The sequence below is a fragment of the Synchiropus splendidus genome, chromosome 5, assembly GCF_027744825.2.
Source record: "Synchiropus splendidus isolate RoL2022-P1 chromosome 5, RoL_Sspl_1.0, whole genome shotgun sequence".
NCBI classification, from domain to species: domain Eukaryota; kingdom Metazoa; phylum Chordata; class Actinopteri; order Syngnathiformes; family Callionymidae; genus Synchiropus; species Synchiropus splendidus.
Genome location: NC_071338.1, coordinates 29,425,817 through 29,439,621, shown reverse-complemented (window position 1 = coordinate 29,439,621; position 13,805 = coordinate 29,425,817). Strand labels below are relative to the sequence as shown.

The following is a 13,805-nucleotide window of genomic DNA, read 5'->3' as shown; positions in this document are numbered from 1 at the left end:
CTGATTGGACGTCGCGCTCCAAAACACTGACCGGCTTCAACACGCGACTTAGCAGCATGGCAGCATCACAGAGCAACCCAACTAATAAACCTGACGTTGAACGACCAGTCTTCAACACTACAAGTTTTCAGAAGAAAACGCGGAGCAAGTTGTTATCCATACCTGGAACCAGACCGTCAGTTCAGAACGGGCAGCTGTTAGTGTCGACTGGTGTCACGTCGCTCGACTTTCTGCTCGGTCAGTGTCTGGATGTAGCATTAGCTCCAAGTTAGCTGAGGCTAACTGATGCTTGCTAAAAACATACTGTGTCATTTGGGTAAAGTTGACGATGGGATCGTACAAACGTTTTTTCAAGATTGTAAGAACACTGTTAGGTCGCGATTTCTACACATGCACGCAATGTTTACTATGTGTATTAGTTTGTACGACATTGTGTTACGTTGTGACAAGTCAATATGATATGAAACACCTTTTGCCTTGAAGGGTATATATATATATATATATATATATATATATATATATATATATATATATATATATATATATTTGATTTTGAAGATATCATAGCTTGCCACAGTTTACATGGTTTTATATGTTTTGCCACCAAAAAGTCATTTTCTGTTTGTAGTTAATTCTTAATTAATATGGCACCGAATGTTTTCAATGTAATAAAGTATAAATAAAGTATATTCGGTGCCATTTATTACACGTGTCTAATAACAGTCACCTAAAAGTTGCCTTTGCCATGATGAAATTGAAACATGTAAGGTAAACTTCAAGGTAATTTTGAAAGCGGTGATATCACCTGACATTGTTGTGTCCTCTTTTCCAACAGGTGGTGGACTTGCAGTTGGAACAGTACTACTCATAGGTGAGATTTGAATTTCAAGACAACAGTTTGATTTTCTATCACCCATGGAATTGTGTTTAATTCTAGATCTGCATGGTGTATAGGTGTAACAGTCTGTATACCCTAGTAGAACACTGTCACGTGGATTAGATCGGGGTGCCCAAACATTTTCACCTACTTATAAATGACCATGTCATTCAAGAATATTTATTTACATTTCTTCACCTAACTCACAACAGGAGGTTGCAGTTGTGTGACTGGTGTATAAGCCACAGGTACAGAGGAAAGGTCACTGTAGGCCACAGACCAGCAGAGAGAATAACGTCTGAAATCTCATATTTCTTCTTAAAATCTATCCTCTTGCAAGCCCCGGAAGCCAAGTATTGTTCATTTTATTTCCAATGTTTTTTTTTAATGGAATGGATGGCCTTTGCAATCAGTGGACGTTTAAATCACAAATTTGCTAGACTAAAGAAAGTCAGAAAATAATGTAGTTAAAGTTTGACTTCTTTATAGTAACTAGGTTACGTTGAAAACTTGTATTGTGTGTGTAAACCATTTGCAGTTGTTCTTGCTATTAAACTGCAGATAATGTTGAATTTAAACTCAGTATTTATAAATTTCTCTTGCAGTGATTTTTTTAATGGTAAATACACTTCATCTTTCAACACCTGTCCTGTATCCATGTTCTGTGTCATGTTCAATTGGCTATGGACACAACAATTGGAAAGTTAATTGACTTGGAAGCTACTTGACTTTACATTTATTTTATGGGACTGTTTTTATTTCATCATTGATAATTCCACTCATTGACATTCCGCCAGGACCCGGAACTTTGGCACCATTTTTCAATTCTGTTTAATAATAAACAGAGCCTTACATTATGTTGTGTTGAAAGATTAATGCAAAAAAAATGCAAGAAGATATGTGCTTGTTAAAATCATGCCAGTCATATTTCAAGGGATCTCATGTCCAACTGTGAATCCAGGCTTTGACGTAGAAAAGGTTGAGAACCACTGATCAGGATAATCACGCATTCTCATGCGCTCAAACACTCCCCAAAGACATGCTTTTCTGTTGGCTTGATATGGAAGTTTTCAAAATTATATTGTACCTAAGTGTGTTGTCTGAGAACGTCAATGTCTCTTGCTGTATCGTTATTATTAGCAGTCACCGGCTGAGCCTTCTGCGTCGACAGACAGTAAGGTTAAGGTAGTCTTGTTTCCCCTTGAAGCTGTAATTTGTGTGTAGCCAAGTCCTATACCAACTGATGATATTGCTTTGCCCTTTAATTCATCCCCCCAATCGATGCAGGAGTCAATGATTACACACTAATGCGTTCTTCCCTTCCATTTTGTGAATCAATGTACGGTTGGTTTCATCCAGTAATGAGAGACACAGTAAAGGTGAAATGCGTGTGTACGCTCACTGGTGTTTGTCTCTGGCAGAGTGCTGCAAGAGTGCGTGTGTGTGTTTGTGTCTCTGCATGCGCACGCTTGTCCTGTTGTATGTGGGTGGGATGGGGGGGTGGAGTTTGGACTGTGTGTTTGTTTGTGTTTGTTTCAGGCGGTCGTCTACGGTCTGCCCCTTTAGTTGTGATGGCCTGTTTGCGAGACACAGACATAAAATTATCAGACTTGTCGTTGTCTTCTGCCTTTGAAGTGTCTTGTGCTGTCCGACCTGATTCATCAAGCAGAGCGGGGATCAGGCCAGTATGGCTGCAGATCTCTCATCTCGCCTGTTTTGTCGAGGAAGAAGCACAGCACTTAGATGCAATAAATAAAACATCTATCTCTTTGTTTCTTTTTCGTCGCAGGACATTTTTCTGTTTTTATTTGCAAGTTCAGAATTCAATTTCTTGAATGATTTCATTTATTTACCAGATTCAGTCAAAGTAAGCACAAATGTAGTCTTGCTTTTATAGTCACCCAAACAGTTAAAATTATTTTAATCTCCTACAAGGCTGTTGTTGCAATGCTGTTTTCTGTGCCTGAAAATAGTGGTGCATTCATGGACATGTAGGTTGAATTCATGTCAATTTGGTATTGTAAATTCAATGGTGATGTGTTCCCAAGACTCGCAGATTTATTCGAAGTATTGCTGAATAAAACAGTGTTTGTGGAATAGAATGAAGAAGAATTGTGTATATAATGAGGGGAAAACTGAAAATAAACAAAATAATATTACAGTGTGTCAAGAAGATTTGTTATTAGAAAGCTTTATAGCCATAAATAACCTTAAAGTGGAAAACCAAGTTATTATTTCAGATGTTTTTTCTGTTTTTTCTTCCAGAAAGTGAGGTTTAGTATTGAAGCTTTAGGATTTTGCATGTCATTTAATTGTAGGTTGTGTGTGAGAATTAGTTCAACTTGAAGGAAACCTGGAAATATCCATTATGAACAATATGATTATATTATATAATTATGTATTTTAATATATCATGTATTGTATTATATAATTTTCATAAATGATATCAACTTGCAAGGAGATGGATTCCAATTTGGCATTTCATTCAAATGATTTGATTTGGAGAAAAGTGTAGCTTTTGTGCATCTTTTGCTGAAAGAGTGTGCAGCAAAATGTGTTTGCCATAACATTCTGGCTAATGGCTCAGCATCATAATTAATGTGGGTCACCAAAACACTCCCATTAGTTGGAATTTTACTCTTCAAAAATGAAGCCCTCAGTGTTGTTCCCATTGCCTCTTCTGAATGATCTGTTTCCTCCTCCTTCCTCTTTTGCTTTCAGGGGTGAAAATTAGATTTAACTTCTGGCACTTTCATAGCAGTACCTTTATTGGAACAGTTAGTCCATAACAGGTCTGTTTGGTTTCATGACAAATTTGTGTACCTGCCGTATGGGCTGACTCATAGTGAGTGGCTAAATACCTGCAGCAGTATTCATACATCAGAGTCAAGGGGAGAACAGTGACCTACATATGAGCCCCTCCAGCCTCGCAGATATGATTCAGGCCTCTTGCACTTCCCCTCTCCTTTGTGATATTTGAAAGAACCACAGGCCTTTCTCCCATTGCTTTCCCAGAGCAAATGAAAAACAAGAATATTCATACGGAGTGTCCCGAGTGGCTCGTCCACCTCAACGATATGACAGTCCTCCACCCCCTGTTGCTCTCCTACGCCTCTACCTCCTCTAGCCCCCACTTCTTACCCCCCGCCTCAACAGCCTAATGACTCCTGGAGGTTCCATTTGTAAGGCTCCCATAGAAATACAGCCACAATAGGCCCCATCTTGAGAGGGCCCATCTGGGAGTCTTTGTGGGGCCTGCTGAAAGCCACAAAGGCCTGCTGACCTAGAAACCCATCAATAAGTGAACAGGGAGCCCCACCGACAACAAATTGAAGAGCCCTGGAATTTCCTGGGCCAACCTAAGTCCGTAGGTGAGGACAGTCCGCTGACGTGGGCGGAGGGAATTCTCCGGATGCTTGCGGATGACACGTCAGGATGTCATTCCCAAGCTGTCGGCTGTTTGTTGCCTGTTACCTTAAACTGTCACTGCTGTCTTTGTCCCCCTGCCCACCGTTCTGCATTGTGTGGAGAGGCCTATGAAATCTTTACAAAATGGTGATTGTGACAGGAAGCAGCAGCAGCATGCTGGGTGGAGTTATGTGCTCTGCATGTGGGGGTTCATGGTGATGATGTTGTAGTTTTGTGGGTTTGCTGTGAGAGTGGAAAGCGTCTTTTGAGTCTTAAGAAAATCTTTTGTTTGCAATAACATTTTAGCTAAAGCACTCATCTGTACTGTATTAATCGTACATTTACGACTATAAAATGCATTTAAAAGTAATAGAAGTCTTATTTTAATCATGAATTACAACATATTGTCAAGGCTATAAAGTGTTATAAGTTGAACATTCCAAAGGGAATGTGTTATTTGTAATTGTAGTTGCATTACTTGGTGTTAGTTCTACCATTGTATTACTAGATAAAGTTATTGGGCTTATATTGAGTGATGGAATCAAGGAAACGTATTGCATTTGCATTGAAACTATAAAGCCTCATGAATGCATTCAGTCTGCCACTTATCATTCTTTATTAACCTTATTGTAGTTACCGGCCATTATTATAAACCATCAATTCTATAAATGCATTATATTGTCATTTCAATGTACTAAGAATGCAATATGGATGAGACCTGAACTGAATAAAAACTTTTTTAATTGTATCAAACAAAAATCTGGAATTTATATGCCACTCCAGTAGCAGTACTACAATAACTAGATACTATTGACTGGTACTATTAACATTCTATGTTGTTGGACTGTGGGAGGGAACAAGCACTTATAGAGAAAATGCACAAACTGTATTTGTGTACAAACAAAATATACACAAACTGTGCCAAGATAGAACCTTTGTTCAAGCACAAGTCGAACCTGTCGCCTTTTTGCGGCGAGGTTCCTGCGCTACCCTCTTGCTATTTAAATTGTAATTATTTGTATAATTGTTATTGTTATTATTTCTGTGCCACAGAGAATAATATGCCAGTTAGGACTGTGTATTGGCAGCGATCTTACGATGCAATATGTATCCTGATACAGGAGTGGTGATATGATATATTGTGATATGTATAGCAATATATTGTAATGAGAACCATCAATTTAAAGGAATATCAGAAAATGCAGGACAATATTGTGTGCATGAGACAAGTTTATTGGTATGACGTCAGTCCAGTAAGACTAGAGACTAGAGGAATGAACAGCTGCCTTAATAAACCAAATAACTCCAGTGTGCAAAATAAATAAATAAATAAATTAATTAAACATCTCACAAAGGCAGCAGCATATCCAAGTATCGATGTATTAAATATTCATACAGATAACTTAAAATATCAAGACGATATCACTCAATCAAGTATTGCAATATTTTATGGAATCGGGTATCACAATATTTGAGCGTGTCAATAATTTCACACTGTGCTAATGCTAGTCATCTTTTTGAGTGAAAGTAGCACTCCAAATTTGTTTGGAGTGTAAAAGTCTTGTATGATGTTCATTTTTGTCACAGTCATTCAAATTGCACATGCAATTTGAAAGCAAAACGTTTTCTATTTAAAGATAGCTAAATAATTTTGTTAATATAAAGCATTGGTTCGTTGTCTTACACCTGATACAACTTTGGCTTGAGTTACTGCACAGAATGACAATCTCCTCACAGCGTACCCAGCCTCTCTGCATGTATCAGTGTGTTGTTTTGTGCTATGATTTGTTTAGTATTTTTCATCATGGAAGAACATCTTTTCTGCCCAGAAAACTAACTGTCGCTGGACACCGAGGAAGCACTATGTCCACATCATCCATCATTCATCTAAACCAGCAAAAACTCATCTCCATCACAAAACCATTAGAGAACATTTTATGTATTGTTCTGTATCAATGAGAAGTCTTGCAAAAAGCACAGTATAGTGTGAGTGCTGTGATACAGTATGTTATAAGTACTGGCTGCATCTTGTGCAGTGTCCTCTTTCTGTCACATGATCTAAATAAGGGCCACCTCTAAATTCAAAGAGAGACGTTCAGGTGAATCCTCAAGACGGGCGTCTTGTCTCACCTCCATGTCTGGATGAGGTGATGATCCCTGAAAGGCTGACAAAAGTGCAGTTCCAACATACTTGGTAGATCCACGCATGAAAATATGCTTGTTGAAATTGGATATTGCAGCAGCATCCTTCATGAGCTATCATGATTGCGTGTCACTGGTTTGCCTCAGAAGGTTGCCAAACTCTGATCCTTACACCAATTTAAGTCAGACACTGTGACGCGGAGGTGAAGCTCTTGTTAAAACTGTGTGACCAGATGGGAACATGTTTGACATAGGTGTTGTGGCTGATCACTTCTTCCTTAAGGCCATCAGACAGCCTCTCTCTCAACAACTGTTTTTGAAGGATGTCTTATATGTAGTCTTAGTTAGACCTCAAAACTTTTTACAGCAGCACAAATAACATTGTTTTTTCCTCCTTCAGAACGATGAGACGCTGCCTTGTTCTAAATTCTTGATCTCCTTTTTTTTTTATTTCAGAGGAAGACCGGTATGATAGCTATTCTCGTATGATCTTAAAGTACTTCTTGGCAGAAGGAGTGGTGTGTCGTCATGAACTATATGTGGCAGCAGCTCAAGATAACCCAACTGACATCATCCAGGTATATTCATATTTTAATGTCTAATGTACTGTATGCATGAAAACCTTTTTGGTAGTGCAACACAAACTGATTTGGCTACACAGATTGAAGGCGTCAAGACACATGCCCTGTTCTGGAAGTGGTAAAGAGTCACAACGCAACACTCAAAACATCCTTTGTAAATCCAATTTTTCATGTACATCATCGATGCAATTCAAACATAATGATTGAATTACAGGTGTCACTGAGACGTTACTTACCATCTAAGTGACTCTGTTATAGTTGCCGTCTATGGTTATCATGTTTGACAGAGATCATTTCTTATTTTGAGATTGCAAATGTATGCAGAGATTTGATGACAAAGACAATGGGTTTGTTTCTACACAGCTGTTGCATTGCAGTTGTCTGTCAGTCATACTGTTCACTATAATGATCAGGATGTTACTGACAGCACTTAGGATTTCCCGAAAATATTCCGGGGTCACGAGGGGTATCTCAGGGGTCGTGGGTGGCATGGTTGAAATGTTTCCCGATGCATCACTCTATGAAGAGGACCGTAGCTCCAGAAGCTGACTGCCACCCTGCATACAGGAGGGGGGCCTCTCTCCCACTGATTGATAGTGGGAGGGGTCACTGCTTCACCCTCTCTTTACATATCAAAGCTTGATGAAGACAGGGGGACTCCCAATGGGAATATATCACATCATTTAGTGTTTTCAAAGCTATTGTCACATTATTCTAATCTGTACCTGCAGTTTGTGTGATATGCTTCAATCACCGAACAGTCCAATAAAACTAAATAAGGCACAGGCTTATTTTTAAATAGTACATCAGTAAATATTCAGTCTAAAACGGTACATGAGTACATTCATGAGTACATGAGTTGGATTCCAAATTTCATCAGTCTTTGAATTTACTGGTTACTGTCCCTCCAGGAAAAGGTGAAGACAATATTGGGACACTCGACTACCATTTCTGAGTTAAGAGAAAGTTGGTACCTTGTGAAACTGCAAGATAGAACTGTCGACAAGCCATATGAGTATTATCCTGTGAAATTGGCTTATTTTAAGTCGATTTGGATGAAAAACTTGCGCAGGTACATTGTAGTGTCATGTTGTTCCGTTTTGTTCACATTAATTCTGAAGTCAGTGACTCTTCATTTTTAAATGATTGTGATGCTGCATCGTGTAAACGTTTACAGCATAGCAATTACATATAGTTAAAACATGAATCCCTAAAAGATCTCAGGTTAATAAGGCACTCTGTGCAGTCCAGCGACAGTGCCGTTACTCATCCAGTCTGGTTTGTCATCCATCCCATCCTTATCCTCCAAATTCGTTATGAGACATGTTGGCAAAAGCATACGCCTGTTATTATTATTTTATTATTGTCTTAATTCTAGTAAACTCCACCACTCTGAAGTGGATGGACATCTGTCACTCTTCAGTATTAAGGTGACAGTTTAACTCTTCACACATGGGAAAGCAGAATAGGGCCCCTTTAATGAATATACCGCTGTTCAGTGAAATCTACTGGAAAACTTGGTGATGTTAGTGAGTAGGCTGAACACAACAGTATTTACCTGGCTGAAAGCTTCCCATAATTTACCTTCTAGGGTTAATGCGTTCAAAGTGTTATCTATATTTATAACTGATTGTTGTTTCTATTCACTTGTCCAGGAACTTCCTGATCCGATACTGGACGATGTGGCAACCCACAAACCCGTAGAACAGCCCCGGCTGTCCTCTGACACCCAGGAAGGTCTGGATGCCATGAAGATCGCTTGGCGTTATCAGAATTTACCAAAAGTTCAGGTAATTACCTACCAACATTTTTGGTTTGAAACCTGAAATCTGTCTCTCAATATAGTATGAAGCAGGACTGGGACTGGTTGGCTGGTCCAAGTGATTTGGCAATTGTCTCCTCCACTAAATCCATCAGCCTCTAAACTCCTTTGTGGAGTGAATGAGGCCTCAGCCTCTCCTTTCAGAGCTGGAGCAGATTACTCACACTTAGCTAGCAATAGGTAGGCTTTTCACTGCTCCCCAACCCACATATACACACGCCTGCACCCTGCTTAGCCTGGGAAACAAGACTACTTTGCAGCCTGTGCATTGACATGTCTGCTCGCTCAACCCTACGACCCAGACCTGCGCCTCTGTCTTTCCCCCAAATCCTTTGCCTTTCCCCCTGCCAGGGTCGGCAGCCCTACACTCTTTCTTCCGCTTTGAGTGGAGGTGACCCTCCCCAACTCTCGGCGGTCTCCCCCTTTCTGTCTATAATCCATATCGCTATGTGGATTAACAGCACACAGTGTATCCCTGGGGATCCTATCCTTCTTTCTTTCTCCCTGGAAACTTCTTTATATCTGTGTCCGTTTCTCACCTCTCCCCCTTCCCCTGTAAAATCGTCTTTACAAACCACTAGTAAGCCTCAACAGAGGATTTGCATCTGAAATTCACCCCCAGAGTCAACGCTTACTTTCCCCTTACACACACCTCTCCTGGCATTGCCTACTGCGTCGCTCTCCTGATGAAGACATCAGATCAAAGGTGAGGCCGTCAGGGCGGGGATGGAACACTAAGCGGGTTGCCCAACTCACAAAGAGAAGATGAGCCCCTGACCCCCCCTGCCCTGCTGACCCCCTCGTCCTGCCTGAAGAAGGACACATCGGGGGCTCTAATCCAGATTAGAAGTAGATTAAGGGCGCCTCTAACAATGGAATCCCTGGTTTCACTGAGAGAGAGGAGCTAAAACTCTCTCTTTCAGCTGCAGGAAAACATCCGCCTGCCTCCGCATCCCCGACACGTTTTCTTTCACCGCCAGAAGTGGACATTTATGTGAAGAAATGATTAAGACTGTGGCAGTAGTGGTTATTTAACTTCTCTCCTGTTACAATGTTGATGACTGACCCATAAACAATGCAATTGCTTTACCATGGTGTTGTGGAAACACAAATTTACCGCATCAGTACTTTACACATGTCCCGATGAGGTTTTTGCTTTCACAAACTTTTCACAAAATTTCCACTCGCCCTCAGAGCACTCTTGCCTCCTCGTCACGTTTCGGACATTACTATGATGTGTCCAAGACCATGGCGTCAGAAATTCGAGAGGCGGCAAGGTGCCACCACTTCTACCTTCCAGAACAGCCAGTGCAGACATCGCCCCCACACAGGTAAAGCAACAAGACATCGTCCTGCAAATGCCTGGAAACCAATAAGACATCATACTGAGAATTTTGTTACAACACATGACATTGTCTGCTACATATTGAGATGCAAATAAAGCATCAGCCGAAGAGAGCAGGTGAACAAAGTTGGCATTGTTCACAAGATATAAATCAAAAGCACATGCAAAGCCTTCAGACTGCATTTTTGCTGAGAGGTGTGCTTGAGTGAATTTTAGGGTACCGTGTGTCCATTTTTTCAGTTGTCATTCTGTGCATATTCATCTAATATGCTTTGTGTATGACATTGTCAGCAGTGTTGTAAAGAGGTTCATTTTCAACATGTGCTTTAAAACTCATAATTAAAACTATTTCAATGGCACAATTTAGAAAAAAAGTTTTGAACATTTAACCCTCAATTGTATATTTGAAATCTTCTAAGTCTCACACATGCTTTGAATATTCATCTTGTTGTATAGGTGCTCTTGTGTATTCAAATGAGGATCCTGTTTGCACAGCAAGTGTTTGGTTTCTCCTACATTGAGTGCACTTAGGGTTCATAGGTCAGGCAGGCTGTTTGTATGGAGAGTGCTGCTGAACACACAAGAGCACACGAAGGCACACTCACACGCTCTTAAGTAAATACAACAATCTGCAGCACAGAGATTGTGCGCTGGCTTTATACAGCCGCTTTTGCTTGGTTCTGGCAAACATGCACTGTTTGACGGAGCTCCAGTGTAAATATATTAGGAGATGCGGTAGTTCTGTCGGAAGTGTAACTTACAATGTTAACCACATATAGTGAAATAGAACAGTATTGCTGCCTAGTCAGAGAGATAAAGACACTTTATGAGTTTTAATCAGGCAAACATGGATGCTATTCTCAATCACACAAGGAGGCACAGTTCTTAACTCTGGCCGAAGTGTTTAACTGGAGATTAAAGTCGCAGTAGAATGTCATATTAATCTCCCTTTGAATTATTGAATTGGTGCGTCCGTGTCCTTAGCTTCAAAGCAGACCGATTGTACGGCCTCTCAGCTACCCTTTCGCCGAAAGAAACACTCGTCTTGAAGCAAACTTAAATTACATCTGGACCACGTGTCCAAGGCTTGAACACTGTCATCTCTGTAAGATCAGGATATCCACACGATATGCAGATGATAGTCTAATCAGGTGTTTCATGCACTTAGAATTTGATTTTGAGCAAACACAAAAATCACTTGGCAGGCCAGATTCTGCTCCCAGGCCTTGAGTTTGACACGAATGAATACATCTTCACATTGTCCCACTCTTTAATAACATGTTATCTCCTTGGTTCTGGTGAAGAGACTGTCAGGGGCCTTGTGAGTGACAAGTTGGCACTACCCTTGGCAACAGGGCATCTCAATGCTTTTATAGATATTATAGACATTTTGACAGCAGGAAACTACACCTGCAGCCCTCCAAAGTGCCCCCTACCCAGGCCCAAATCTGAGACCCATGCTTGTATATGCACACACACACACACACACACACACACACACACACACACTTGCACATTGTATAAACTCCTTAGCAGGCTTCTCCCCCTCGCACGTGTCCACAGCCCCATGTTGTTACCCTGGCTGTTAAATTGCTCCGTTTCACTTGAAGGCATAATTGGCACCAATTGCTCTCTAGGTGATACAGATCCTGTTGTTTAAGACCAAGCATCCCCCTCCTGTCCTCCTTTCTTCCCTCAATGAAAGTGGAACACTGATATAAAGAAGCTGCTTTCTGTATGATCCTAATTAGCCGACCCACTAGCCCCTGCAGATAAGCACCTAGACCTTATTGGTACCTGAATGAGGCGAGCTCAGTAGGGGCAGTGGAAACACAATGCTGCCCCTCACAATGGCTACCGACCAGAGCAACCCTTGCTCAACATCATTTCAGAGCGCCCCTGCCCCCACCACCTAGTACGGTGTGGGCACAGATGCCTATGACAACTGCTGTCCCTTGTTGACCAAACTGGCTCTATCATTAGCCACAGCAGGGTCAGGAGGTGCTATTGTCAGAGTGACTCATTGAAATGGAGTACATTGGTGCAAGTGCAATCAGCACAAGTGTGTATTACTATTCTTTATGTGGGCCTATTGGTCTGTGACCAACCTATGTGTATCAGCATCTGCAGCCTGCAGATCGATTTGACAACTAACAGAGAGACCCACTGTGGCTCACTGCAGAGTGGTCATTACAATTGTGTGGCGTTCTTAAGTGGAGGGTCTTGTGTAAAAATATGGGGTTAACATTTTTTGCCCTTCCTGTTTGCACAATGTGGCCTCAGCAGTTATCAATTAGCTGCTCCGGTCGTGGCAGTAGTGCACGTTACCCCTGATTAAACACCAACATGCTGCTCTATTTCTCTTTCGAAACCAGCTGATTAGCAGCACCGCGAGTCCTACCTCCTCACTTATCATCTTTGTTGTGTTTATGTTGATGGATTTGCACATCTCATCTGCCTGTCTGTCTGTCGAGGCAAATCCTGGCCCTGTGGGAGCTGACAGAGAAGCATCCATGTTGTAATTTAATCAAGCAAATAAATTAATTGGATCTCTTGATAAGGATCATCTGTCTGCTTCAGTGGCTCCACAAAAGCATAGTCAGGAGGAACATGTTGCTGTGATTTTGGGGAACAGGCTTTGTCCTGAGTACTTTGATCCCATAACATGCGGCTCTGAATAACCACCTTCCAATCTTGCTTTCGTTTCAGCCCCATGCTGCCGTCGTATTCTTGGCTGTTGAAGTCTCTTGAAGAAGTCATTCACAGGGAAGGGTTTCTTGTGGCACCTGCTGTGGTAAGGACCTAAAATAAAGTGTCTAATATTCATCGGTCACTATTTTATTCGTCTGCTGAACTCACATTATAAAAAAGTAACATTGATTTATATTATATTGTGAAATGAGGCAAGTATCCTATCCAAAGTATCATGAAACTAGACACTAAATACATGAATGCTTGTCATTGTTGATGCACAATCCAAGTACCGTGACTATAAGCCGCTACTTTTTTCTTGTGGTCTGAACCCTGTGGCTTATATCACATATCTTATATTTACAGGCTAAAGAGCGTCATGCTGCCAAAATATTAAGCCTCATCACATCGAACCATTTACCTTAAAGCACCCCAAATGTGCTGTTTTCGCCTGCATGTCTGCAGCTCCACCAACAGAGCCGATCTCCTGCAGGACTGGAGCGGAGAAGCGGCAGCTGAGAACAGCTGTGGTGTCGGAACTTGGGACACGCAGGCGAAAACAGCACATTTTGAGCGCTTCAATTTCAATAAAAGATGTCAGGAGTTCATGATTCAAGTACAGAACATGGCAAAGTTTGTTTCATGAATCAGTCTCGATGCTTGACCCTGTTTTCAGAACTCATTTAGAAGTGATGCTCATGCATTTTTAAGCCCCACAGAGCTTCCTACAACGCAGACAGCACCACTGCACCTGCGGCTTATGTATGAATGATTAAGATCGATTGACTTAAATTGAGTGGCTGTAGCTAATATTCTGTTTCACTCTATAGTCCAGGATTTACGGTAACTACACTTGTTAAATGAAATTGCATGATCAGAATCAGCCATTCATCAACTCGTCTCATTTACCTCTCCCAAGAATTAGGTCACATCTCGTGC

The 13,805-nt window shown here is 41.1% G+C and overlaps 1 protein-coding gene across 1 annotated transcript in view; it reads left to right on the top strand.

Moving 5' to 3' along the window:
* The first annotated feature begins 35 nt into the window (after nt 1–35).
* The window catches only part of elp4 (elongator acetyltransferase complex subunit 4), a 55,224-nt gene continuing 41,454 nt past the window's right edge, over nt 36–13,805 (top strand). The window contains exons 1-6 of the mRNA XM_053866381.1: nt 36–237; nt 836–871; nt 6,884–7,005; nt 8,664–8,798; nt 10,025–10,161; nt 12,885–12,969. Of these exons, the coding sequence (XP_053722356.1) occupies nt 57–237; nt 836–871; nt 6,884–7,005; nt 8,664–8,798; nt 10,025–10,161; nt 12,885–12,969 (696 nt within the window). The 5' untranslated portion in view covers nt 36–56. The remainder of the gene's footprint in view (nt 238–835; nt 872–6,883; nt 7,006–8,663; nt 8,799–10,024; nt 10,162–12,884; nt 12,970–13,805) is intronic.